This window comes from Corvus kubaryi, unplaced genomic scaffold (genome assembly GCF_017639235.1).
Source record: "Corvus kubaryi isolate FWS band 111438036 unplaced genomic scaffold, C.kubaryi_AGA036_p1.0 37396, whole genome shotgun sequence".
NCBI classification, from domain to species: domain Eukaryota; kingdom Metazoa; phylum Chordata; class Aves; order Passeriformes; family Corvidae; genus Corvus; species Corvus kubaryi.
Window position 1 is genome coordinate 2,137,629 of NW_024581135.1, and position 24,701 is coordinate 2,162,329.

Genomic DNA, 24,701 nt, shown 5'->3' on the forward strand with positions numbered 1-24,701 from the left:
AGATAAAAAATGGTGTTTTAAGGGACACCTGGCAAATGGGAACCCTTGGATCCCACAGGACACGGGGCTGGGTTGGGTGTGAACCTGGAGCGTCCTGTGGGGCCTCAGCTCTGCTTTGTTCTGCACTATTGAACCAACAACTCTTCAACAACACAGGGCAAATCTTTCTGTGCAGCTGGAGCTTCACAGTGTTCTAAAGAGGTGAATCCCTCAGCCATCAATTGGCACTTCAATGAAAAGTAACTCCAGGATCTCCCACCAAAAAGCTGAAAAAATCACTCACTTTCTACTACTGAAGAAAGAGCAGTTTAAGATGAGGAACATTTACAGCCCATTTAACTCCTACTGGAATTACTAAATCCCTCCCAAACCCCAGTGTGATGGACACAACACGGCATGGACAGAATGTGGGATTCAAATCCTTGCAGCAGTGGGTTGGGTCCCACTTACAGAATGTTTCTGCCAACACTCCCTTAGGACAGGCCTCTTCTTTTTGTGCACCACAACTTCCTGCATGTCCTCCAGGGACGGGTGCTGGCCAATCTCCTCCTCAAAAGGCAGCATGTACTCGTCCACGGGGCCTGCAGAGGGAAACATGAGTTCAACCACTGACTTGGAAAAGGGAAAGAGAAGATTGGAATGTTGGGAATTCGGCCATAATCAGAATCCCAGAGTGGTTTGGGCTGGAAGGGATTTCACCCAGTTCCACTCTTGCCATGGGCAGGGATGCCTCCCACTGTCCCAGGCTGCTCCAAGCCCTGCCCAAGCTGGCTTTGGACACTCCAGGGACCCACAGTGCTGACCCTGAGCATTCCCCAGCCAAGGCCGTTGCTCACCGTCGGCGGCCGTGCAGCGCGAGGCCAATTCCCAGAGGACCAATCCCATGGCGTACATGTCTATCCTCAGGAACGCGTCCCTTTGGAAGTTGATAGCACCTTCGAGCACCTCCGGAGCCATGTACCTGCGGGTGCCCACCTGCAAGGGCAGCAGAACACCACAATTTGTACCCAGAATCAGCCCCAGCACGGGCACCAGCCCGGCTGCTGCCAAACGAAATCCATGCTTTGTCCCAGATTAAACAAAGCCATGGTTATTCCTGCCTTAGGAAGTTTCATCCCTCAGTTTCTGAACAGTAATTAAATAATTAATAAAATATGACAAAAGTTCTCGTCCAAATCTTCCAGTCAGGATAAAAGGGGGAAGAAGCTATGCAATGAGCCTGAGGTGGAATTCCCATTCACGTCCATGTAACAGCTGGATCATTCCTGGAAATAAACCAGGACTTACCTGTCCATGGGTGTCTCCTGCAGACTTTCCAGCCTCAAACTTTAAAGCTAGACCGAAATCAGCAATACAAGCTGTGAGGTTGTTTTTCAGCAGCACATTCTTGCTTTTAATGTCCCTTTCAAGTTCAAGAAAAAAACACAAATTAGAGATCTAGAACATGGAATACAGATAAAACTAAGGAAGAAGGCATAGCATAAAACAAGAACATTATGGTATGAAAGGCAGAAACAGGATAAAGAAGTAGATAAGTTAAACAACAAAATAACAATAATAAAACCTTGCAGACCTTTATCCTTATGGGAATAAATGAGACAGCAGTTGGAACTGTAATTTTCTGCTTGTTTTTAAAATAAACACAGATGTATGATGGATATATGGAGATACGGATATGGATGATGCAAGTGGGATACAGAGATGGAATGAAAATGTTTTAATCCAAGTGTGCAGTGAGTGCATCTTGTTTAAAGAGCAGGAAACAAAACCCTTGGAAATATGCATCGTGCTGGCTCCTAACATGGAGACACGGAATTCCTGCAGGAACGGAAGGTGATGGGCTGCATGCAGGATTCCCATGTGTCCCCATTTCCCAGGCAGCTGCCATTCCCAGGGCGGTACCTGTGGGAGATGGCCGGCTTGTGGCCGTCCTTGAGCCCCGGGATGTCCTCGTGCAGGTAGGCCAGGCCACGGGCCATGGTCTGGGCGATGTGGCACAGCTCGTTCCACGACACCACGTTGGCCTTCAGGAAATCCGTCAGGGACCCCTGCAGCAAAACAGTCACACACCCAGCTCAGTGTCACTCATCCAGGGAAAAGCTGCAATTCCTGCTGAGCTGGGGGGAACATCTGTAGGACCTCTGACTGTCCTTCCTCATGGACCAACAGCAGTTTCAGAGTGAAACACACTCTGAATAAACAGAGATGAAATCATTCAACACCCCAGTTTCAGAGTGAAATACACACTGAACAAATCTAAAGAGATCAAAATTATTCAACATAAAACCACACATATTCTTAATTAATCATATTTGTGTTTCTTCCTGTTGCTGTCACAATAGAATCAATCTGTATCACTTCATTTTTATTTTTCATTCCAATCAACCAACAAGAGTGGACCAAAAATAACCTCCTCCAATCTCTGCAAGATGGGAGGTTATTTATTTCAGGCAGGTTTAGATGGGGGATAATCAAAAAGACATATTCTAAAAAGCCAAAAAAAGGTAGAATTAATTTTTGATTGTTTCCTAAACAACTCCTCTATCAGTAAAACCTGACGACAGCTTCCTCAGCTGTCTGAAAATGAACTGAACCAAACTCACACCCAGTGAAAAGTGAGCAGCTAAGTGCAAAATACTTTCAATTTTCTTCCTTATCTGCCTCAACTCCACATCTGTGACACTCTTCTAGGGCTGTTCTCCCCCTGCCTCACTCAGGAGGGCCCCGAGCCCATGGAGGGGCAGCCCCACCTTCTCGTGGAAGGCGGTGATGAGCCACAGGTCGACGTCAATGCTGGAGCCGCGCTTCTCGGCGCCGATGAACTGCAGGATGTTGTCGTGCTTCATCCCGGGCAGGCTGTAGATCTCATACTCGTTCTGCCACGACTGCTTGTCCTGCAAACACAGCAGCACAACCCCAGTTACCCACCAGGAACGGGATACCAGGGGCTGGCCCTGAGGGGAGTTTGCTCCCAGCATTTGGAAAAGGTCTATCAAAAAATACAGGGAATTTCTGCTGCAAGAACAAGAGCCTGCAGTGTTTAATCACCATCAGGAAACACCAGCACATTCCTGCACCTCGAGTGGCAGGGGGTGCTTTAATGAATGTAAAACCCATCCCAGCATCACCATTCAGCATCACTCTGTGTTCTCAAAATTCTTCAATCCATTTAATCCAAGCCACGGCTTTCCGAGGGCACTTGCTGGGCAATAAGTGTTATGGCACTTAATTGAGGAAGGTTTAATTGGAACAATCTCTTTAGGGTTTGCATTTCAGGACATTCCTTCTAAGTACAATTTAATTTGATTATTAACTGGTCAAGAAGTGGGTGAGAGCTGCTTAAAACTACGGATGCTGAATGATTTTATGACTAGAAACACACACTTCACAGGGTTTATGCTTCAATAATGTGTTTACTGCAGTAAAATACTTCTTTTAAATCACCAAAACTCTTCCTGCATCTTTTACACCTCAAGGATGTTTCCATTTGGATTTACAGAATTACTGGGCCAAGAAAAGCTGCTTTAATGCGAGGAACAACCCAGGACCCCAAGAGTTCTGCTCACCTGGATGGGGAATATTTTGACTGCAACGTATTCATTGAGCAGCTGAGCTTTCCACACACACCCAAATCTCCCCCTGGCTTTGATCTCCAGGAGCTGCAGCGGCTTCAGACCCATCAACGGAGATGGTGGGGGAGGCCCAGGATCCTGCAATCAGGTGAGACCATTAATTAATGCTGCTGTTGTTAATGGCATTAATTCATGTCATCCCTGACAGCACTACAGATAAAGGATTGTAAAATGGGGAGATCCTGGAATCACCCAGCCAAACCCCAGTGCAGCAATTCCCCAAACATCCAGGCACAAAGCCGAGCCCTTCTCCGCAGGGACGGGAAATGGGATTGTGAAACATGCTCAGGAGGGATGTGCCAGAGGGAGCAGCTCCACAGGGATGGGATACACCCGGAAAACCGGGTGGGACAGCACAGCAGGAACCAAGGAATGACGTGATCAGCTGGGAAAGCACAGCAGAAATTAAAGAAGAATATACTCAGGTGGGAAAGCACAGCAGAAATTAAGGAATAGTCTAATCAGGTGGGAAAACAGCAGAAATTAAGGAATAATGTGACCAGGTGGGAAAGCACAGCAGAAATTAAGGAATAATGGAATCAGGTGGGAAGAAAGCATAGCAGAAATTAAGGAATATTGTAACCAGGTGGGAAAGCACAGCAGAAATTAAGGAATATTATAACCAGGTGGGGAAGCACAGCAGCAATTAAGGAACAAAGATAATCAAGCTTTACTTGTTACATTTGTTAAGAGCTGGAATTGCACTGAGCTCCTTGGATGCAATTAAGGTTTTCTGTGGTTATCTGATGTGTGGGACCTTTGAACCCTGCAGATCCACATGTGGGGATCAGCCCCTCCTGCCCCACTCCCACTGCTCCCCACTTTGCCAGCGTGTTCCTGAGATCCCAGCACCTGGCTGGACCCAGAGGGGAGCTGGAGCTACACTGCAGAGGTGATCTTGTCCTGTCCTGCAGGATTGGTACAACTGGAGGTGAGACGGAGCTTCCCCAGGGCTCTGTATCCATATCCCATTTCCATATCCCCCCACTACAGCCTGGGACCGTTTCCCTTCCTGGGAAAGGGGAGGGGACAGTTTATTGCACACCCTGTAGCTGCTGTATCACATCATCTGAACAGAACGAGCAGATTCTCGATTTTATTGCCAAAGCTCTGCTTCCTTCTGGGCTGGCCCTTTCCCTCCAGGTGGGATCAGCTCATCCCTGTATAAAAACCCCAACAACCAACCCCAAAGTTTTCAAAAAGCCTCCAAAACACCTCCTTGGCTCCTCTGCTTTCCCCACAGAGCCCCTGTAAAGCTGTTTTCAAGAGAATGAAAACCACCAGAGGAGTTGCTTCAACAAGAGAGAGGAGAGCACTCAATAAAGAGTTAAATACTTGAGCACTTCCATCAAAACCATAAAATCCTGGGCAGGTTAAAGACACATTTTGTGACAAACTGTGGGGTTAAGAACCCTTAATAGGGGGAGAATGGAGACAAGTGCTGAGAACACAAGTCCTGAGTAGTTTCAGTGCAGGAATAAACATCCACTCTCTGCTTTCTTACACAACTACAAATAAATTAAAAAGAACAAGTTTCAGAGGAAGAGTCAGAGCAGAGTAACCTCATTGCATAAATTAATAACTAGAAAAAGAATATAAATAACATTTGAAATTCAAATTAGAAACACACTGCAACACTGTCCCCAAAAAAGGAGGAAATCCTTTTGTCAATGTGACAGCGACAGGCGCTTGAAGTTGTGACATCAACATTTGCAGCACAGAAAATGAAGTTTGAGAGTGAAGATTTCCCTCCCTTGGTGCCTTTCATTCCCTGCCAGAGCCCTCTTGGAATATTCCAGGCACCAGGGAAAGCAGTGCCCTCAATTTGTAAAATACAAACTGTACTAAACAAAGATTTGTAAATGCAGTTTGTCGTTGTTAGAAGAGGAAGTGGGAACGAGATGCTCCATTTTATCCCCCAAAGCCAACCCTGATTTAATGAACTGTTCAAGTTCAGAACCTCCCGCCTTGTCTAAACCAGAGAAATTTGTAGGAAATAACCCCAAATCCCCCTTTGCTCCAGTGGCTTGGATTCCCCTTCCTTCCCACACTCTCCTCCCAAGAAACTGCTGGGATTTGGAAGCACCTGGTGCCTGAATTCTTCCCCAACCATCAGGAAAATCAAAACCTCCAAGTTCCAGCATCTCTGCCAGGAGCTGGAAATGAAAGTGACAGTGAAACCTGGTGCTTCCTAATTCCCCAGTAGACCACAACCCTTCCCATACACCAAATTCCCTATTTCCAAGAAATCCCTGGCTCTCCACACCACCTTCCCAGCATCTGCCACAGCCCCTGCTGCAGTTCCTGCACCTTTCCCTTTCCTGGGAAGACATTTCTGGGAGCCAAAATTTCCGTTGTTGCTGAGACAGCGCCACCCGCCCACAGCCCAACCCAAACAAATCCCAATTCCAAGTGGGAAGCAGAATTCCTGCTGTTAACACAACTAGAAAGAAAAGTTTTCCTTTTTTTCCCCCCTGATTTTTTCTGAACACCTTGCTTAAAATCTAACTCCAGACTCTGCAGCTCCAGGGACTATTTTTACATGGATGCATTCCCTGACAATATTTCCAACTCGCTCTGCTCCAAGGAAAAATGTTTAACGTTCCAGAGGCCCCGTTATTCCCGTGTGGCCTTGGGGCTGATCTCTGTGGCGCCGAGGCCAGAATGCCAGCAGGGATGGCAGGAGGATAAACTGGGCTCCCAGATTTCCAGCTGTCAAAAAATCCAGGGCCCAATTCCCTGTTCCTGCTCCTTCCCTCAGACTGAGTCACACAGGGAAAATATTCCTTAAGGAAGGGTCACTTCCAGAAATGGGGTTCCTCAAGGGTCCTCAAAAATGGGTCTTGAGATCAGCTCAACAAATGTGGAACTCAAATCCATTAAAAGCAGCTCCTTGGAGGCAGGACCCAGCATCCCTGACTGGGATAAGGGTGTCAAACATGGAATAGAGATCCAAGGAACTCTGGAAACTCTTTACAGAGGCACAGTCAGGAAAATATTCAAATTTTAAGACATTTAAACCATTTGATTTTCTTCTAAAATGTGTTTCCAAGGTATTTCAGGTATTAATTAGAGAACTTTAACGATGACAGAAATTGAGCATTTCTATTACACCTCAAATCTTGATGTTTTCAATATTCCATTGAAAAGCTGAGCAGGAATGCCCCAGTTTTTGAATTAAGGGGTCCCGGGGATTTGGAGTTTAATACAAATAAAAATAACACCGGGTCAGTGGGAAAGATGAAGAGCAGTGAAGGAGTACGTTCATTTTTCTCCAGATGATCCATTTTTGTGAGTTTCTGCACCACACAAAATGCCAGGATCAGCAGGTGGAGACCACACAGCTCCAGTGGGTGTTTCCAGGTGGGAGATGGGAATGGAGACCCAAAGACAGGGCACAGGTGGGTGGGATGCGCCCTTGGCTTCCAGGGAAAGCTCTGTGCTGGGGCCATGGATCCCCCTGGCCATGTCCCTGTGCTCCAGGATCAATCCCAGATTGCAGGTACTGACCCCACCAGCCGCGAGAGCTCCAGGGAATTTTAGGAGATCCATGAACCCCAGGCTAAAGCTGCATTTTTAAACCACACATGTTGACAAATGGCTCATCCAAAATATTGAGAAATCACAATTCTGACCAAACAATGTCTCCCACATCCCCAGAAAGCCCCAGAGCCAGGAACAAACATCCTCTTACCTCAATCATTATATGAAAGGCGTGCTTGCAGAGAGGGAAAAAACACAGGCAAGAGAAATTACTATTTACACCAGGAATGGGATGCAAAAACAGCTTAGAGGAGACAAAGTCAATTATTTGTGAGTTAGTGACAGAAATATTCACGGGGACAGCAAAACTTTCCCGTACCAGTAACAACATTTAAAACAACAATCAAAGAAATCCAGCATTGTCAGCCAAGAAAAATGGGGAAAACAGGATTATTACATAGGCAATTAACTGAATTATTTTCTAATTACATCAAGAAATGTCCACTGCAGGTGTATAGAGCTGTATGGAACTTCCAAACATGAAATTCCAAACCCCCGGGATGCAAACTCATTCCCTGCAGTGCTCCCCGCTGCCCGCGAGGGGGCAGCGCCGCACCGGTGAAATTCCCCTCCCTGGCGCTCCCGGGAACGGGAAACTTCCAATGGCCCAGTTGGAATCAAACTTCATCAACGAACGGCACCATGGGTTTGGGCTCCATCACTGAACCTGATCGATAAATCTGTAAATAGAGGGGGAACTCGAACACACTGCACCCAGCAGAGTGAGATCAATCACAATATTAAAAATTCCTTCAAACAATCCCAGGAGGTTTACAGACCGTGGAACAAAATCCAGGCTAAACCCATGTCCCAGGATTTCCATGACCCCCTTGTTTGTGCTGCTTTCATCGCTTTTGTTGAACAACCTCGGTGTCACCCCAGCAGAGACACAGAGATGCCTCCGTTCCTCCTCCTGCACTTTGGACTGGGAGGCCCTGGCACTCCCAGAGCAGCTGTGGCTGCTCCTGGATCCCTGGCAGTGTCCAAGGCCAGGCTGGACGGGGCTTGAAGCACCCTGGGACAGTGGGAGGTGTCCCTGCCCATGGCAGGAGTGGCACTGGATGGGCTTTAAGTTCCAGTCGAACCCAAACATTCCAGGATTCTGTGACTCACCTGAGCCATGTCCTCTGTCCTTTATACCTGGATGGGCTGGGTGTGGGAAGAGCAGGGAATTCAAGCCCCTGTCTCCAGCTGCGATCCCTTTCTCCCCCTCTGCCTTCACACCCTCAGGATGCTCTGGAGCACGGGGCCAACCCAAGCCTCTCCCTGTGCCTGAAGAGTTCCAAGCACACACTTCCCTTTCTCCAAATAATTAATGCCAGAGGGGCTGGACGATTCCTTGGAGAATGGAGTCATAAATCCTGTACCAGAGCTTGGAGCACTGGGATCCACCAGGATCTCCTCCACCACTGGCCAGCGCAGCTCCGGAGCGGAGAAAAATCCACCCCAAGAGGCTGCAAGTCCTTTTTTCCAGGCCTGTTCATTATTAAAGTTCTCCAGCTCCTGAGAACTATGGAAATTCCTCAGCAAGAAGCAGAAATATGTATGAATTCAACCTTTGTGCTCTGACCATAATGAGAAACTGCAAAAATGAAGCTCTGAGAAACAAGTCCTCTCCGAAACCTCTCACTCCTCCCTCGAGGGATCAGCTTCCCCCAAACACTGATAAATTCCACACACATGGAAATTTTAAAAAGATGTATTTATGCTCATTAACACCTCTGGATTATAAACCAATGTCCTCCCCTTCAGCCCACAGAGCATCACCTCAGGCTCCCAGCAGAAATCCAAAGGGCACTGGTTTAAGGGTATCGGGCTACAAAAGAAATGCAAATCTGAGATTCATGTCAGGAATTAACTCTGATAAACAAAAACTGGGAGCAGTCAACCCCCCTGGAAACCCCTATCACCCCCACAAAGGTACATAAACCCACTCACTGCTGTTTATGCTGCCCGAAAACCAACTCTAATGGGTTTATTACAATATTTGTAACCAATTAGACCAATAAAACCCCTAAGCACTGCGGGTTTTCCCCAATATCTGGGCTACCCACAGCCATACTCTGAACTGTAAAAGCTGCTTTTTGGTATTTTCACACAAATTCTTCCCTCTGTTACACATTTGAACTTGTACCAGCCCAAGGATTCTATTAGGAAAAAAAAAGGACCCCCAGTTTCAAGCTCCTCACCCAGTGCACATTCAGGACTCCTGATTTGCAGTAACTTTCCAATCTCTTTTCCCACTTCCCTATAAGCACCTGGCTTCTCCCTGTATTTTTCAAGTAGCCATTAATCTTCCCAGGTTTGGATTCAATCCTTCTAAAAACACCTCTCCCTTGCACTTTTCCAGTGTTGAAATGTAACAACAACAAGAAAAAAAAATCTGGCTTTTGGAAGGCTAAAATGGGCAAAATCTGAGCAATTGATTTAATTCCTTCATACTTCAGCAGGAAACTGGGATTTTCTCAGTGTAGAAAGATTATCCCAGAAATTTCAAGTGCACCAGGTAGATTTAGGAATTCCTGTGCTCAGTGATTAAAACCCTGATACATCTTTGACCCCAGAAAATTCAACCATTTCAGAAGAAATCCCCAAATTAAGTCATGAAGACCAGAAGTGAATCTGCAAAGCCTTTTCTCAAGCCTCTCAACACAATTCTCATTTCAAAACCAACCCAAAGCAAAAAAGCAACTGTGATGCAGTAAAATCTTGCCAAGCTGGGCGCCCAGGGAAGTATAAGAGGTTAAAGATTCCCTGCTCGGTGGGGTGGGACACGGGGGGAGCTGCCAAAGCCCAAGTGGGGCCGGTGGCAGCTCCGTGTGAAGGGTGACAGTGGCACCCATCAGCTGCCAGGGTGGGAACAGCCCCTTGGAATCTGCACTGACAGCTCTGGCCCCAGCCCAAGGGATGTCAGGAAGAAGGGAGCAGCTCCCTGCCATCCACACTCCAGTTTTATGGGGAATGTCTGGGGAGAAACCTGGATTACACCTCATTCCAGACCACAGGGTTCCATTGCCAGGGTCCCCCAGCGACAGTGAACCAGGTCACAGCAACTCCTTCTGCAGAACACTGCACACACTCAAATATTTAAAATACCAACCCAACTCTTTTGATAACTTTTATCAGCTGATGAATTTATGTTTGCTAAATCAAATAGAAATAAGGAGACAGAACAGTTCTTAAGTGTTTTCCATACACACAGATGTATTCAGCAAACATGGATTTGTTAATAACTCATTTGAGAACACAGACAGTGACAGATCTGATGGAATTTGACAGCTTTCACTGGATAGTTCCCCACACAGCAGTGAGGCACAGTGAGCAGCACAAACAAGCCAAGACTAATTGTCCTTTATCTCTTGTTACAAGTTCAAACATTTCTTACAGGTTGTTTCTTGCTTTTTTCTTTTCAAATATTCCAAATTATTTCTTTCCCTTTTGCTCTCTGATTTTTTTATCACCACTTCTATTCTTTTTATTTACCGCTTCTTCTAATTCTTTCACCATTTCTCATTCTTCAGCATTTCCTCATTTTTATCTTTTGCTTATTCCTCATCCATCCTTTCATTTTTTTACTGGAAGTTTGGTACCAGGGCAGCAGCTTGGTACTCCCATTGTTTCTGGGAATAAACCAAGGAAGAGCAGATAACCTTTATTTGTATCTGACATGGAGCAATCCCTGTTATTCCTGCTGTACATCTGACCTGTCCATTCTACCACTGCTATACAAAGATTTAAACCAAATCCATTTGCCTGCAAACTCCACTCATGCCCTGATTATTAAATACACTATTAACAGATTAACTGCAGAAATATTTCAGTGTTTATTCGTGGCTATAAAGTTCCCAATGGTTTCCCTCCTTCCCTGTCTCCTGTTCCGACCAGCTGTAATCAAATTTAAAGTGGGAACCACTGCTCTGCTGCATATGGGAGAGTGTTTATACACTGGATTTACATAATAATTCCGGGTAGTTTTTCAGGCAGAAGTGGCTTTTCCTGACTTTCCACATGAGCCTTGACGCCTGTTCACCACAAGATAGGAAAATGTTGTTGCCCACAAGCACCAAGGAGCACTTATCCCAAAGATACAATCTGAGCATGAACACCCCAGCTGATTACCCTATTTATTAAAAATTTAGGTGTCCATCCTGCTCCAAACACAGCCCATGCAAGAAAAAAACGGCAGCAAAAGGAGGGAGGATCAGAATTCGAGTTCTTGATACCCCACATGTATTTAACATTCACTTGCTTTTTCTATGGCTTTATCCATGACTTAATTTCTTTACGAAGACAATCCCACACTGGAATTATCCCCACGATTAGCAGTTATGAATTTGATCTCCCAGCAAAGACCACTGGGTTGATGTAAAGTCCCAAATCCATAAAATGGGAGCTGGATGAACTAATTATGCTGACAGATTGCAGGGAGTCTGAGGAGCTGCAATCCTCTCTGCAAGGACAGCAAACAGACTTTTTTCCTCTAAATTATGTTCTTTTCATTTGGCAACAACATATGTCCACTGCCTCTCCCCAAATTCCTCTTATCTATTACTGCGAAACTGAAACCAAAACACTTGAGTTATCAACCCCAGGCAATCCTGCTTCCTGCAGCACCCTCCAGTCAAGCAGCAGCACTGAAAATATCCCAGGAGCTGGGAGCACGGAGCACACACAGATCAATCCTTGGCAATCCTACCCAAAAGAACAGGAATTTCAATTTTAATCATAAAAATGTCACTGTAGGACAGGTCACATATTCTGGTCACTGAGCTGAGTTAGAAGCTCAATTCTTACTGCAAAAATCCAAATTACTTCTCTATTTCCACAACTACATTTTCTCCATCCTTTCTGCTCTGGTCTCTAGAATTTCATGTTTTAACTCTTTCCATAAAAGCCTCATAATCTCAGCTGGATCTCCAGACATAACTGAAGGAAGAGGAATTCCAGGATTAGCACAAATTACAGCTCCAGGACCAGCTGGAGCCTCCCAACAGCAGGAACTCCACACACAGAGCCACAGGAGGTTTGTTTGGATGCAGCAGGTTACACACAAATGTGGAGCCCACAACCTCATCATCCTTTAGAAACAAAACACCAACACCCCTAAAACTGAAACATTTCAAGACAAAACAGAAAATACATAAACAAGAGGAAGAAGATGACAGGAATCACAATCCTTGATCTGAGCTACGCCCTGGAGTTGTGCTTGAAGATTTTCTGAACATTCCCTTTAACTGCACCTGTATCCCAGTTCCAGGCTTCCTTAAAAACAGCTCATCCTCTATTAGCTACTATTTTCTGTACACCTCAAATGGCCAAGATGAATTGGCAACTCCCTTTTTTGTTCTCAGCCAAGCATTACAGCTCAGCCCTCAGCACCCCTTCACTGTGTCTTTGCCCTCTGTGTTCAGTTTTTCTCCTCCCAAACAAAGAGATGCATAAAAACATGAAGTAGTTGCTGATATAGTCATCAAAGAATAATTAATAAGGCTGTTTAAGTAAAGCTTAATTCTCTGCTTTAGGGGAGAGCAAGCGTTAGGACCTCGAAACCAGGAGGGCAACAGAGACCAGCCATGAGACAGATCCCCTTCAGGAATGGTTTGGCCCTTAGAAATCCCCAAATCCCACAGCAGGGGCTCACCTGGGTGGGAACAAGCACGGGAGGATAGGCCAGCTTGTGATGTCTGTACATCCAGAAGGAAAAGAGCACGATCACTGCAATTCCCATGATAGGCACCAAGGAATACAGCAAGGTGTTGAACAGAGGTGGCTTCGGTGTAACAGGATTGGAAGTTGCTGAAGGGAAAAAAAAAGGACACAGCTTTTAAGGAACAAAACCAGGCAGTGTTTGAAATGTGCAGCAGCCTGATTTTCTAACAGCTCCTGCCAGCAGCACAGCAGGCTCCCAGCAGCTGATTAGCCAGCACAAACTAACACCTGGTTAAAAGGCAGCACTCTGGAAAGCATGGGAATAGCTCAGATCCCAGATTCACACTTCAGCACGGTGGAATTCTGTGCCTCCAACCCCCACCAGCCTACAGCAAGCAAGGGGTGTTTGTATTCCCAGGGGATTGCAAGAATGCATCACCTAATGAATGAAAAACAATCCATACGGAGGTTTAGCCTTGCACAGGGCAGAAATAACCTGCCAGCACTTCTGTGCTCTGCTGCTCGGCTGCAAGGAGGAGTTCTCCAGGTGAAGACACTTCCACACAACCTCAAAAAAGGCTCTGGAAAAGCTGGAGCTGCTTCAAAGGCAGCCACAGCCCCCTGGGGCAAGAGAGGGCTCATGAGAGGGAAGAATGTCAATTATTGCCTTAGCAGCATCACTGACAAAAATGACAATAATATCTCCTGGGTCAACAAAGGCTATTTTAATCTCCCAGAAAGTGTTCTTTCATTTCATAAACAACTTCCTCTGGCTATTTGGTACATGAGACATTTGCTGGTTTCAGCTCAGTTATTAACATCACTCCGTTTTCCAGCAAAGCTTAGATTCCCGACTGGAAGAAGATAGGCAAGAAAAATCAAATCATTTTTTAGCTGCTGTTTTTTAAAATAATTATTTGTTACATCTGCCTAATTTGATTGTCCTTCAGAACCACACAATATGCTGAGACTGAAGAACCTACAAGAGAAGAAATTCTTTCCCCCTTTTGAGAGGTTACTGTATGCATTCACAGAGGAATTCAAGGTCCAGCTGGGATAAAGAGGATTTTTTTGAAGAAAAGGAGCATCCCCAGGCTGGCACAGGGATACAGGGATGATTTACACACTTACAGGAGCTTAACCATGCAATTAAGGTAAGATTTGACAGTAACTTCTGTATCTTAAACCAGGCAATTATTTCAGATTATCCTTCCTTCTCACCCTTGGAAAGAGCTGAAGCACCTTTTATTGATTTTATAGGAGAGAACCTCTCCAAGTGGAATAAATGAACTGGCAATTCCTCGGCTCTGCCTGGGAATGCACAGAGCTCTATCAGAACCCTCTGGCAGCAAAGGCAGGCCAGGACTTTTGGAAAAGCCTGATCTCCTGAAGAAGCACCACGTGGAATATTCCCATCAGGAGGAACTTACGCTGCGTGACCTCCATCTCCGGGAAGTAGAAGAAGCGCTCGTTGCACATGTTGCCCTCACAGCAACAGAAAAACACCTCAGGGCTGTCCTTCTTCTCTATGCAATCATTCCTGCAAGAGAAAAGAGTCAAATGGTCATTAATCTCGAGCTGGGTTGTTTTTGTTCTGGAAAAAATATGTGCCCATCTTTAAAATTTCTAAAGTGAACATCATTAAATTGCCCAGGATAACACAGTGTCAAAGTAACAGCTAAACCTAATGAAATAAATTAAATTTTGATATTTTATATTGCAATGAAATTTTATTACAAGAGAAACACATTTTTGCTGTTTTTAAGACAAAGTTAAAGAAAGCCACCAGAAGGACACTGAGGAACAGTTCACAATCTAGATTTAAACAGGACAAACAAGGGATCAAACAGCTGGTGCTTGACCATAAACCCACAGGACAGGGCTGGAGATAAGTGAGAAGGAGAAATTTTAAATTTTATTATACTTGTAGAAAGAAATGATAAAATTTCTACAATTTCCTCTGCCTACATTATGCTCAGGGACAGGGTTTATTTCACTGAATTAACTGCAGGAAAGACTTTTTTATTAATACTCTGTTAACAAATAAGCTGAAACTATTCCCATCAAGAAAGAAAAAACAGGCACCAACCAGGAGCCAGCCTGACAGCAGAATTGGAAAAGCCTGAAGAAATACTGAGGGATTTTAAACACAGCTGAACATTGTCAAGGAAGTTTTGGGCTCATCTTCAAAACTTGGGGTTATTCCCTAGAGCCAGCTCTTGCTGTCACCCTGTCCCGTGGCTTCCAGGGAACATTTTCTCTTTGATGTCCTTAATCTGCTGCTGTTTGGAGTCACCCCCACGAACTTCCAGAGCAGTAAAACCACCCCATGCTCCAAAGATAAGATTTGGGCTGTTTTGGACAAACACAGCACTGTGTGTGATTAGCACAAGTTACTTAATGAGGACTTACTCTGTTTCCAGCTCTTTCCTTACCGTCCTTCCTGCATTTGATTTCTTTTTCCAATTTCTTTTCTTTGCTCAAGGGAGAATTTAATCTCACAACTTTAGGATTTTTTAAGATTGTGGAACTGAGCTTTAAACTGTCATTAAAGCAGAAAACATCCTGGTGTGGGGGGCAACTTGATTTGGGAGAAAGGGCGGCAAGGCTTTCTTCTAACAATTCAACTTTTAAGAAACACAAAGGAAAACTTTTCTAAAATATTGCTGAAATAATTCCTAAATACTTTTTAATGAAGATCCACTGTGGATCTATTTCTTAATTCTCTGTCCTTTCAGAAAATAAATGTTTTGGCCCAATACAACCCAGAAGAATATTTAAAAAACTGCAACACCATTGCTTAAGAGAGTCATGACCTTTATTCAGTCAGCATCTAACAAACCCCAAGTCCTGCTGTTACTGCTCGTGGGTACTTTCTAGACCATCTGTTAGCAACAAAATAACAAGGAATTTAGAATATTCTTAGAGCTGCCATTGAGCTTATTAATAAACTGCCAAAATACTTCCATGATTTGGTAAATTGCAGACACAAAGTGCTGACTTTCCAACTCTAAAGACTTTGGAAAAATCAACGAGAGAATTTTGCATCCTGGTTGCAATAATTATATTTGCACTGTTTGGCAATAACAAGGCACTACAGAATCTATTATTAATGGGCCAAAAAAGAATAAATGAAATACCTGGGTTCTTTTAAGAAGGTAAGACAACTGCAAACAAGACAAAGTACTCACATGAAGTCCGGTCCCTAAATACAAGTGTGCATCTAAAAATAAGGTAATTATTCACGGACTCATTTGTCTCAAGCCGTGGTTCCAGAGGGGATGACGTAGAAATTATGGAGAGGCAAAGAGTTTACAGTGACAAATCAATTTTGAAAATTCCTAGGAAAACTCACCTGTCATAACAATTGATGTCATCCAGCCAGCAGCCTTGCTTCACAATTTCAATTGATCCAGAAATATTCTTCCATGTAGCAAAGCAGTGTCGCCTTTTATCTTTATCACCATAGCAGGGCTCGATCCCACTGCGATTGGTTTTATCCTTTTCCCAGTTAGCGTTGTAGTAGATGCACTCCTGTGTTTCTGATCTGCCCAGGATGGCACCTGGGAGGAATGGGAAACACAATTAAATGGAATTCTGAAGAATCAGGCATATGAACCAATGGAAGCTGTATAAAAATATCATTTACTGCTTGTACCAATGTGCCCTCTCTCCCCTCTTTTTAATAAAGACAGAAAACACGTAAAGTTCAGCAGCATTCCAAGTGTTGAAACATGAAACAAAGATCTTCTGTGAAGTCAAACACTGACTTGCATAACTTAGCAAGATTTGCAGAAATGAAGAACAAGTCATGGCAATACTTCTCCATGAATAGCAATAGCAGAGAAAATTTAGAATGCTGAGCAGCGAAGATTTAATTAAAATATTTGCCAAACCAGGAGATTTAGCCAGGAAAATTCACCAAAAGGCATTTGTGCTTCTTATCTTGTTACATGAGCCAAAAGAGCAGGGAGTTCATCTCAGAAACCCCCAAAAAAGCCAAGAGGTGTTTGGGGGCAAGGGCATCACAGAATCCAAGAATGGTGTGGGTTGGAAGGGACCTTAAAGTCCATTTAGTGACCATGTAGGAAACCACTCTGGGATTCTGGGATTCTAGTGGAGATAACCTCAGAGTTAATGGGATATAAAGCACCAGTCTGGTTCCTGCAGAGGTGAAGGGTTGTTGGGAAGCAAAAGTGTTAACAAAATACAGGAAGGGAGTAAGAACTGCATTTTATGCCTGTTTTTTATCTTGTCTGACACTGCCCAGAGTGTGCCATCAATCTTCATGGAAGCTCCACCATTTAACTTGTATTAAACCCATGGAGAAACAGAGAGGGAGCTCGAGGAGGTAGAGAATCAAAGGATCCACTGAGGCAGGGCCAGGAGGATGCCAAAGCACTTTGCCTGTATTTATCTATACATTTAATATTTTTAACACATTACACAGCACCCTGAAGATCAGACTAGAAGAGAAAAGGTCTCCCACGGCAGATTTTTATGTATTTGCTTGCATCACCTCCTTTATCCACATTTATCCACAAGAAATGTGACCCAGCAACCACTCCCGTCCATTCCTGAGGATAACGAGGATTATTCCCATCTGAGCCTTGCTGCAGCCCTGGGAGAGCTGAGCCCAGCACTGCCCATACTGAGCATCCCACATTGCTCCTTCCCAAAGTCCTGCCTCTGACGCATTCCCAAAATAGGCCGAGGCTGCCGCTTCCGTGCTTTGGGCAGGAGGCTGGCGGATCAATGGGAGAGGGGCAGGAGCCAGCTGGGAACGCTGCGAGGTACAGCCTGGGAACCATTATATTCCTTGTGCTGCCACGGCCTGACCTTTACAACTCTCAGCTATGGCAAGAAACAGATGAGGCAACAGATTGAACAATTTGGTTCTGTCAGTGCAATAAAGCAGAAGTCCTGGATTTCTCTCACACGTGCCATTGCTTTTCTCCTGCTGCCAAGCCGAGCTTTGAAGGACCACAGACAAGCTGAATTTTATAAAATTCAGGAACTGCAGTAAAACTATCGTTGCATAAATATTCTGCTTATTCCTGTCTTCTTTATAGTCAGGTTTTCTTATCCATTAGTTTTTTAATCCATTAATGCTCTAATCAGTGACTGGCAGCAGTCGCTCTTGGTTTAATGACCTTGGATCTGGCTGGGGCTTCTCACCTGAACGGGCACCTGCAATAGGTCTGGCCAGACTAACCCAGGCTTGGACAGACCAGGACAATCCTGGATTAATCTTCCCAAGCAGAAAATCAGGAACATGATGGAAGCAAGGCAAGAGGAGAAGGGGAACCACACAAAGAAGGCAGCCCTGAGCCCATCTGCTTCCAACCAGCTCTGCCATTCCCTCCACAGGGATGGAGCTCCCAGGGGAGAAGGGCAGCTGGCATTCACAATAAAGCGAATTTATTACGCAGAGCAGGTCTCTAATGAAACTCCTGTACCCGTTCCAAGTGCACATGGAATTGCCAGGTCCTCAGAAACCAATTCCTGAACCTCAAAAGGCAAAATGCTGCTGTTGAAAGAAGCCATAAGCAAAACTCCAGCAGTGTCCTATGGATAGAACGTGAGGTAAAGCTTGGGAGGAAAACACACTGGGAAAGCAAAGGGCACTGAGTACAGAACAGGGTTTAGTTTGGGCACGTTAGCCAGATCCCACTGGATGTCTGTGTGCTCCCACTGCAGCTCCAGTGCTGCTCTATCCCTCACACTCGTGCCCATCCACGACGGTGACAGAGGGAACAAAACCAACACTTGAACTTCTGAACCACTGTTAATACAGGAAACAGCAGAACTGGGAGCAGTTCCATTAGAGAGTACATGTGCAGCCTGGAAAACCTCACCTCAGGAGGAGCTGGAAGCATTGGCTGCCATTTTTCAATCAGAAAGCCTGAATAACTGGAAAAAATCTACCAGTTTTTCAATTAAAAAGGGGCAAACAGTGAAATCTCTGCACAGCTCCTAAGGACTAACACGGCCTTAATTCAGGAAGGGATCACTGGGAAAAGGTGCTGGATGGAACGGGAATTGTCTCTTACAGGTGTCACCACGTTACACCCAGGGGGGAAAAAAAAAGACAGAAACTCCTGGGAGTTCATCATCCAACCTTATCCACTAAACCTAGAACTGAGCAACACAACCTCATGGGTCTGTAATGCAGGAATGGTTTCCTGGTACTTTATGTGCGATGTGATAATGATCATCTCCCTCCTTTTCCAGGGAAGACTTCAACACTTCCCACGTCCTACCCTCATTCCCAAACCCTGCTTTTGCTGCATGATTAGTTGGTGACACCATGTAAAGACACAAAGGGCAAAGGGAACTGAATCTGTGAGCTCTCACTGGTTTATGAAATGTAACAACATTTTCATGCTGAAGTCATGAAAGTTGATGAAAAGCCTGCAAAGATTAGTTTGATGGTGCCAAGGACACTTTTTTTTTTTTTGCTATTCCCTAGAAAACTTACAATATATAAAAGAATTAAAGAGTGAAGTTCAGTCTGGCAGACACCTCTGCCTGTAACAGAAAGGTTACTTAAATTGTGTTATATTTGAGATGAATTTGAGCCCTTTAAGCACTGAAATACAAGGAATGGAGCAGTTTATTAGAATAAACCAGCAGAGCAGAGAGGCCTGAAGCACCACAGGGACTGAGTAACTTATAGATAGAATGGCCCATTCACCAAAATATCTCCATTGTAACACGCTGTTCTAGAGGAACAGAAAAGAACAGAAAATGCAGCATAAATAGAAATAACACCTTGGGAAAAAAAACTTCAGCTGCTGCACAGGTACCTTTTTCAAGTACTTGCCCATATGTGTTATTCTATTTGTTTCCACAGTGATCTCAAACACTTTCTAGCCCTACAAATATATCTAAGAACAGACTACAAATATAGACTGAAAAGGCCCAGCTTTGATGTTTCCGCAAGCAGGAAGCAGGATTTTATCATTCTCTATTTTTTCTGATAACACCCAGAGGAATATTTCTCAAAGGAAGAAGAAAGAAGTTATTTCCAACCTAATAAAGCAAACTGAGTTCCAAGAGAAAGGACTTTTTCTGTCCTCCTTTTACATGCCACGATGTCCCCAAACTTATTTTGTTGATTTTTAGACTAGTATTAGTCCTATTCTCACTGCTCTCAATGCTCCCAGGTCAAACAAGGACTGTACTTCAGATGAGCTGAGCCAAAGTACATTCATTAAATCCAAACACAGCAGCAATTAACTCAGGCAACGCAAGAACTGCAAAAAAGATAAACAAGGCAGGGAAGCAACAAATCACCTGCACTGCTGCCACACTGCCCTGGGAAATTTCAAAATTTAAAGATTAACCTGATGGTCCAGAAAGCTGCTTTCTTTTTCTAAAATAGTCTTTAAAAATAAATTAAGTTTGCAACTCTTGAACAGGGGTAAACTTGGTAAGTTTTAGTGTAAAGTTTTGTATAGCAAGAGCTGCATTTTTCTCCAGGATTATAGTGGGGGGAACAACAGGAAATCTGTATTTGCTAAGATATCTCATCATGTACTTGGAAAATATTTCAATTTTTTTGCAGTTCACACCTTTTCAAAATGGAAAATTTGTAGGGATGAGCCTGCCATAGAAGTATGAAATTCTGGAGCTGAGATAACACTTCTGAAAAAGAAGGAGAGAAGAATCTAGTGCTAGAAAATCGAAGGATGATCTACCCAAAATCTACACTAAGTCTTAAGAGCACAGGTTTCCCAGTAGAGTGGAAACTATGGAGGATGATGCCACCTAAAACCAGGGAACAGAAGTGAGAGGGAAGCAGGGGAAGGTGAGAGGAATAATACCGGTATTGTTAAAAACCCCTTGCAGCCCCTGGTTTGCTTGGTGGACAGTAACACAAAACAACTTTTTTTCACTCTGAGTCTTCTGGACTTACGGTATGGAAAATAATTTTTAGAATCAGCTGCTCTAACCAATTGATGATGCTATTTTACATATATAGATATATCTTGGTTTTATTTGCATGGTGTTCTTGCTGAAGGAAAAAAAGCTGGAATTACTTTTGCAATTTGTTCCCTCAGTCCCTCCCAGCATTGATAGAAGAAATTAATAATGTTGTAATAGGATTTTGTAGAGAACTTCCATTTTCTGCCTTGTACTTCCAAATATCTTATTTAAGCCTGGATTTAAGGAAGTGGGAAAACCCCCAGATCTCTGGTGGCCAAGTTTTCCAGAATCCCTTCAGAGCAAATCACATGGCAGAAAATGGAGAAAAAGGGTCAGTGGCCATCTCTGTTCTTTAGGTAGAAATTAAAGTGCCACTAAGAGCTGGTTACCCCCGAGATAAAGATTGTCATCCTTTGGGAATCTCCAGAGACTTGGAGTTAAGTGTTATTTTTCACACTCCCCAACTTCAAGGGAACACAGTAAAACACAGGCTGATGTTTTCAAGTTCAAACATGCCACTGCTGTCACTGCGAGGTGTGAGCAGCACACAGCACAAACACCTCTCAGCCGCTGCCTGATGATTTTTGTAGGGGAAAAAAGCTTGACAGATCCTATAAATTGTTTGGTTTGAGGCACAGCCTTGGGGCTGCACTCGCCTCAGGTGCTGGTGGCTTTTAGGCACTGCTGGTCAAATGTCCCCTCCCTGGCACGATTACAAGATGGTTAAAATATTTCACAATCGGTAACAAAGAGCTCAAAAGTTTAAATTCTACAAGATTGAGATGTTGGAAAAAATGGAATAGGGCCAAACAGGCACTAATGCTAGAAATGCCCAGTTCCCACTTTGGATTATCCTCCTCTCCCCAGTGCAAAAGCCCAAACACCAAGAATAATAGTAAGGAGAAACCTCAATTAATTTTTTGACATTAAAACTTGCAAACTGGGGTTCTGCTGCACCCTCATGATCCTCATGATCCACCTACTCCTGGATTGCAGCTCAGGGAAGCAGCTGCCTGGAAGGAGACAGGGATTCTCTTCCATTGCACACAGGAGTGACACCATTTCCACACAGAATCTTGGAATGCTGTTATTAAACTAAAAAAGAGGCCCCACAGCATGAAAGGCACCAATTAAGCACCTAAATAAACCACCTAAGGACACCCAGACTGGATCAGGAATTATGAATCGTTCTCAGAGATGAGTCTCATGCTGGTGGTGGCAACCAGAAGCATTTCTATTTTGGGACCTGCCAGGGAGTTTCCCGGGAATGATCTCAGATACCTGTCAGAGCTGTTCCTCTGATCTGAGAAGCCCAAAGCAGCAGAATCCTGCAGTGCTGCAGCTCACCAGATATGGGGAGCTCCTCTCAGTAATTATGAATCCCAATGGATTTCGGGTCAAAATTATCCTTTTTGGGGTTGGTGTTTGTGGAGGTTCTTCTCTGAGCTACAAAAGTTCCTAAGAACTTCCCAACCATGAGCTATGAAACGTTTAGGATTTTCTTCAGTGGAGGGTTGAAATTCCTGCAGCCTCATGGAGATGGGAAATTTGAACATATTAATCACTTCATTAAAAAGCATTGGGAAAGCTTCATTTTAGCTGTCTCCAAATCTCCTTCTCTGGTCAGGCTGTAAGAGAAGATCAGGAAATGACATTTTCTGCAACCCTTCTCCTGCACTGCTTGTTTCACGCATCTTCCAGGATCCTGTTCAATACAATCAGTGTCAATACTTCACCTGTATGCATAAAGAGAAATAAGGAATCTCCTCTTCACAGACTCCCTTCTGACCCCTCAAAAACATCACAGGAAAGTTCAGCCAGGCTAATTACAAGAAATTATTCTACCTTTTGCCTCCCAAGTCAGTCAAGCACAATGCAAATGGAACAGTTTGACTGCAAAGCAAACAGAACCACACACCAAGTCAAACAAAAACACAGTCAAGACATCTAAGAGGCAAGCATCCAACTCCACATTTGATGTTTCCTCCACATGATATATCCAACCCCCACTTCTTTTTCTGTCTTACAGGACCTTATATAACTATCTAAAAGACAACAGGACCAGTGTGATTCTGCCTTCAACTCAGCTCTCCAACAAATCTCTCTGTGGGTGTCGTGTCCCACTCGGTGCTATTGCAAGCAAAAACACCACCCAGTTATCCTACATGTGCTGATCAAGCTTCTTATTTACATTCCAATTCTTTAGCCATCGCTATACTTCTCTTTTTTTTTCTGTGGTTACAACCAAAACCCCAGCATAAACATACTTACAACCAGGTTTTTTTAAGAATTTTTAAAGCATCAGCTGTATCCTTTTCCTTCAAGCTGGCCCAGCAAAATTTCCAAGTGCTGAGCTCATGGGCAGGAACTGCATGGTCAGTGCACATCCACTGCCCAGCACATCCAGACAAGCTCCAGCTGCCCTTGTCCAGATGGCAGCTGGACAGGAGGAGAGACAGGTCCCACATTTGTGTAAACACCCAGAGGGATTACCTGGGACCTGCAGGCAAACAGGATAACGTGGAGGGGAAAAGGCAGAACCCAGCCGCGAAAAACTCAAACCATTAAATGTTCCTACTCCACTGAGCTGGAAACCTTCCTTACCCCTCCCTCTTTCAACTCTCCAACTTATTTATGGAGAATCATCACTCTGAGCTTCAGTCTGGATTCCACATAGCCCATGATCCTGGGGTTTTGTATTTTCATTTTCATTTCCCCACCTCATCCCAACACGACTTCCCAAGTTCATCCTGCTCATACATGTGGCCAGAACTCCAGTCAGGACTTCAGCTATTCCCAAGGACTTCTCCAGTATGGATACTGGGTTTGTTTGCTAGGAAATACTCCTTCAGAAGCATTTTGGGATCAGCTGCATCACTAAATGATGTCACTGGCAGCTCGTGGTGTCTGCTCTGATGCAAGAGCCCAGTTTGAAAAGCATTTTGGAGCTGTAGCGCAATCAAAAATCCGACTGAGCTGTGCAGCCTCAAACAGCTGAACTGGCACAAATGAGTGGAAGTAATTCCTTCCTTCAGCCACTAAACTTAAATAAATGTCAGGCTGCAGCATTACACATCTGAGTAAATACCTATCAGCATAAAAATGCTAATATGTTTGTGACTGCTGAACTCTCTTCCTGAAGCAAAACATCTACATAACCCCAAACTTCGCTGTATCTGTTTAATTCCATTTCCACTGTCCAGTCCTGTTGAGATCAAATTCCAAACCTTGTCTACATTGAAAGAATTTTAAACTTTGTGTCTTCATGCTCTGAAATCAGTGTTGATTATATTTAAAAATCCAGCAAAACTTCCTCTTTACCTCCAGCTAAAGTGGCTGTCACTTGAAATGGATTTTCTCTTTGTCCCCTCTCAGGCTGCCTCATTTTGCTCCCCGTGCCAGACTGTAATCTGAAGATTAAGTTAAAAATCCCATTTCTAGAGCTTGAAACAACCATGTTTACAGACAGAACCACTGTTGACATGGCCAGCACATCCTCTCCAAAGTCAACTCTGCCAGGCCTCAGCTCCAAAGACAACACCAGGGCTCAGCTGCAGCTCAGCCCTGCCAACCACAGCGCTCATCCTCAAGGAGCAGATCCCGGGACCTCTGAGGGAGGGAAGAGAAGATGACAAAGACTTTTTTGACTCAAGTTTCTTATTCTGGACTTGTTTTCCAGGGATCAGGGAAATCCAGAGTCCAGCTACCTTATGGAGTCTTCATTAAGTAAACGTTTTCACTCATAATTTAAATACTCTGATCATTTTTAACCCCCATCATCACCTTTTCATGCTCCAAAGACACTCCAAGTGAGCTTTCCCTCAGGAAGTGAGAACTGACAGATTTCACTAAAAATCACTATTAGGACTGTTTTTACAGAGAATAAATTCGGATATAAGTGACTGGTAAACTATTAAAAAATCATTTATTTAAGATTCAGAAGAA

The 24,701-nt window shown here is 44.2% G+C and overlaps 1 protein-coding gene and 1 long non-coding RNA gene across 3 annotated transcripts in view; one reads left to right on the forward strand and one right to left on the reverse strand.

Annotated features, from left to right (window-relative positions):
• The window catches only part of ACVR2A (activin A receptor type 2A), a 50,480-nt gene that overhangs the window by 3,457 nt on the left and 22,322 nt on the right, over positions 1 to 24,701 (reverse strand). Inside the window, exons 2-11 of one of the 2 annotated variants that reach the window (XM_042041673.1) lie at positions 16,180 to 16,387; positions 14,255 to 14,364; positions 12,817 to 12,971; positions 7,327 to 7,350; positions 3,567 to 3,710; positions 2,751 to 2,894; positions 1,903 to 2,048; positions 1,288 to 1,402; positions 837 to 975; positions 451 to 581 (exon numbers count right to left, since the gene is read on the reverse strand). In XM_042041673.1, the coding sequence (XP_041897607.1) occupies positions 451 to 581; positions 837 to 975; positions 1,288 to 1,402; positions 1,903 to 2,048; positions 2,751 to 2,894; positions 3,567 to 3,710; positions 7,327 to 7,350; positions 12,817 to 12,971; positions 14,255 to 14,364; positions 16,180 to 16,387 (1,316 nt within the window). The remainder of the gene's footprint in view (positions 1 to 450; positions 582 to 836; positions 976 to 1,287; positions 1,403 to 1,902; positions 2,049 to 2,750; positions 2,895 to 3,566; positions 3,711 to 7,326; positions 7,351 to 12,816; positions 12,972 to 14,254; positions 14,365 to 16,179; positions 16,388 to 24,701) is intronic. The other variant, XM_042041674.1, reaches the window with a different exon arrangement.
• On the forward strand, positions 12,968 to 14,539 carry LOC121670836. Its single transcript, XR_006018298.1, has 2 exons — positions 12,968 to 13,978; positions 14,085 to 14,539. It is a non-coding gene; the product is annotated as an uncharacterized LOC121670836 (long non-coding RNA).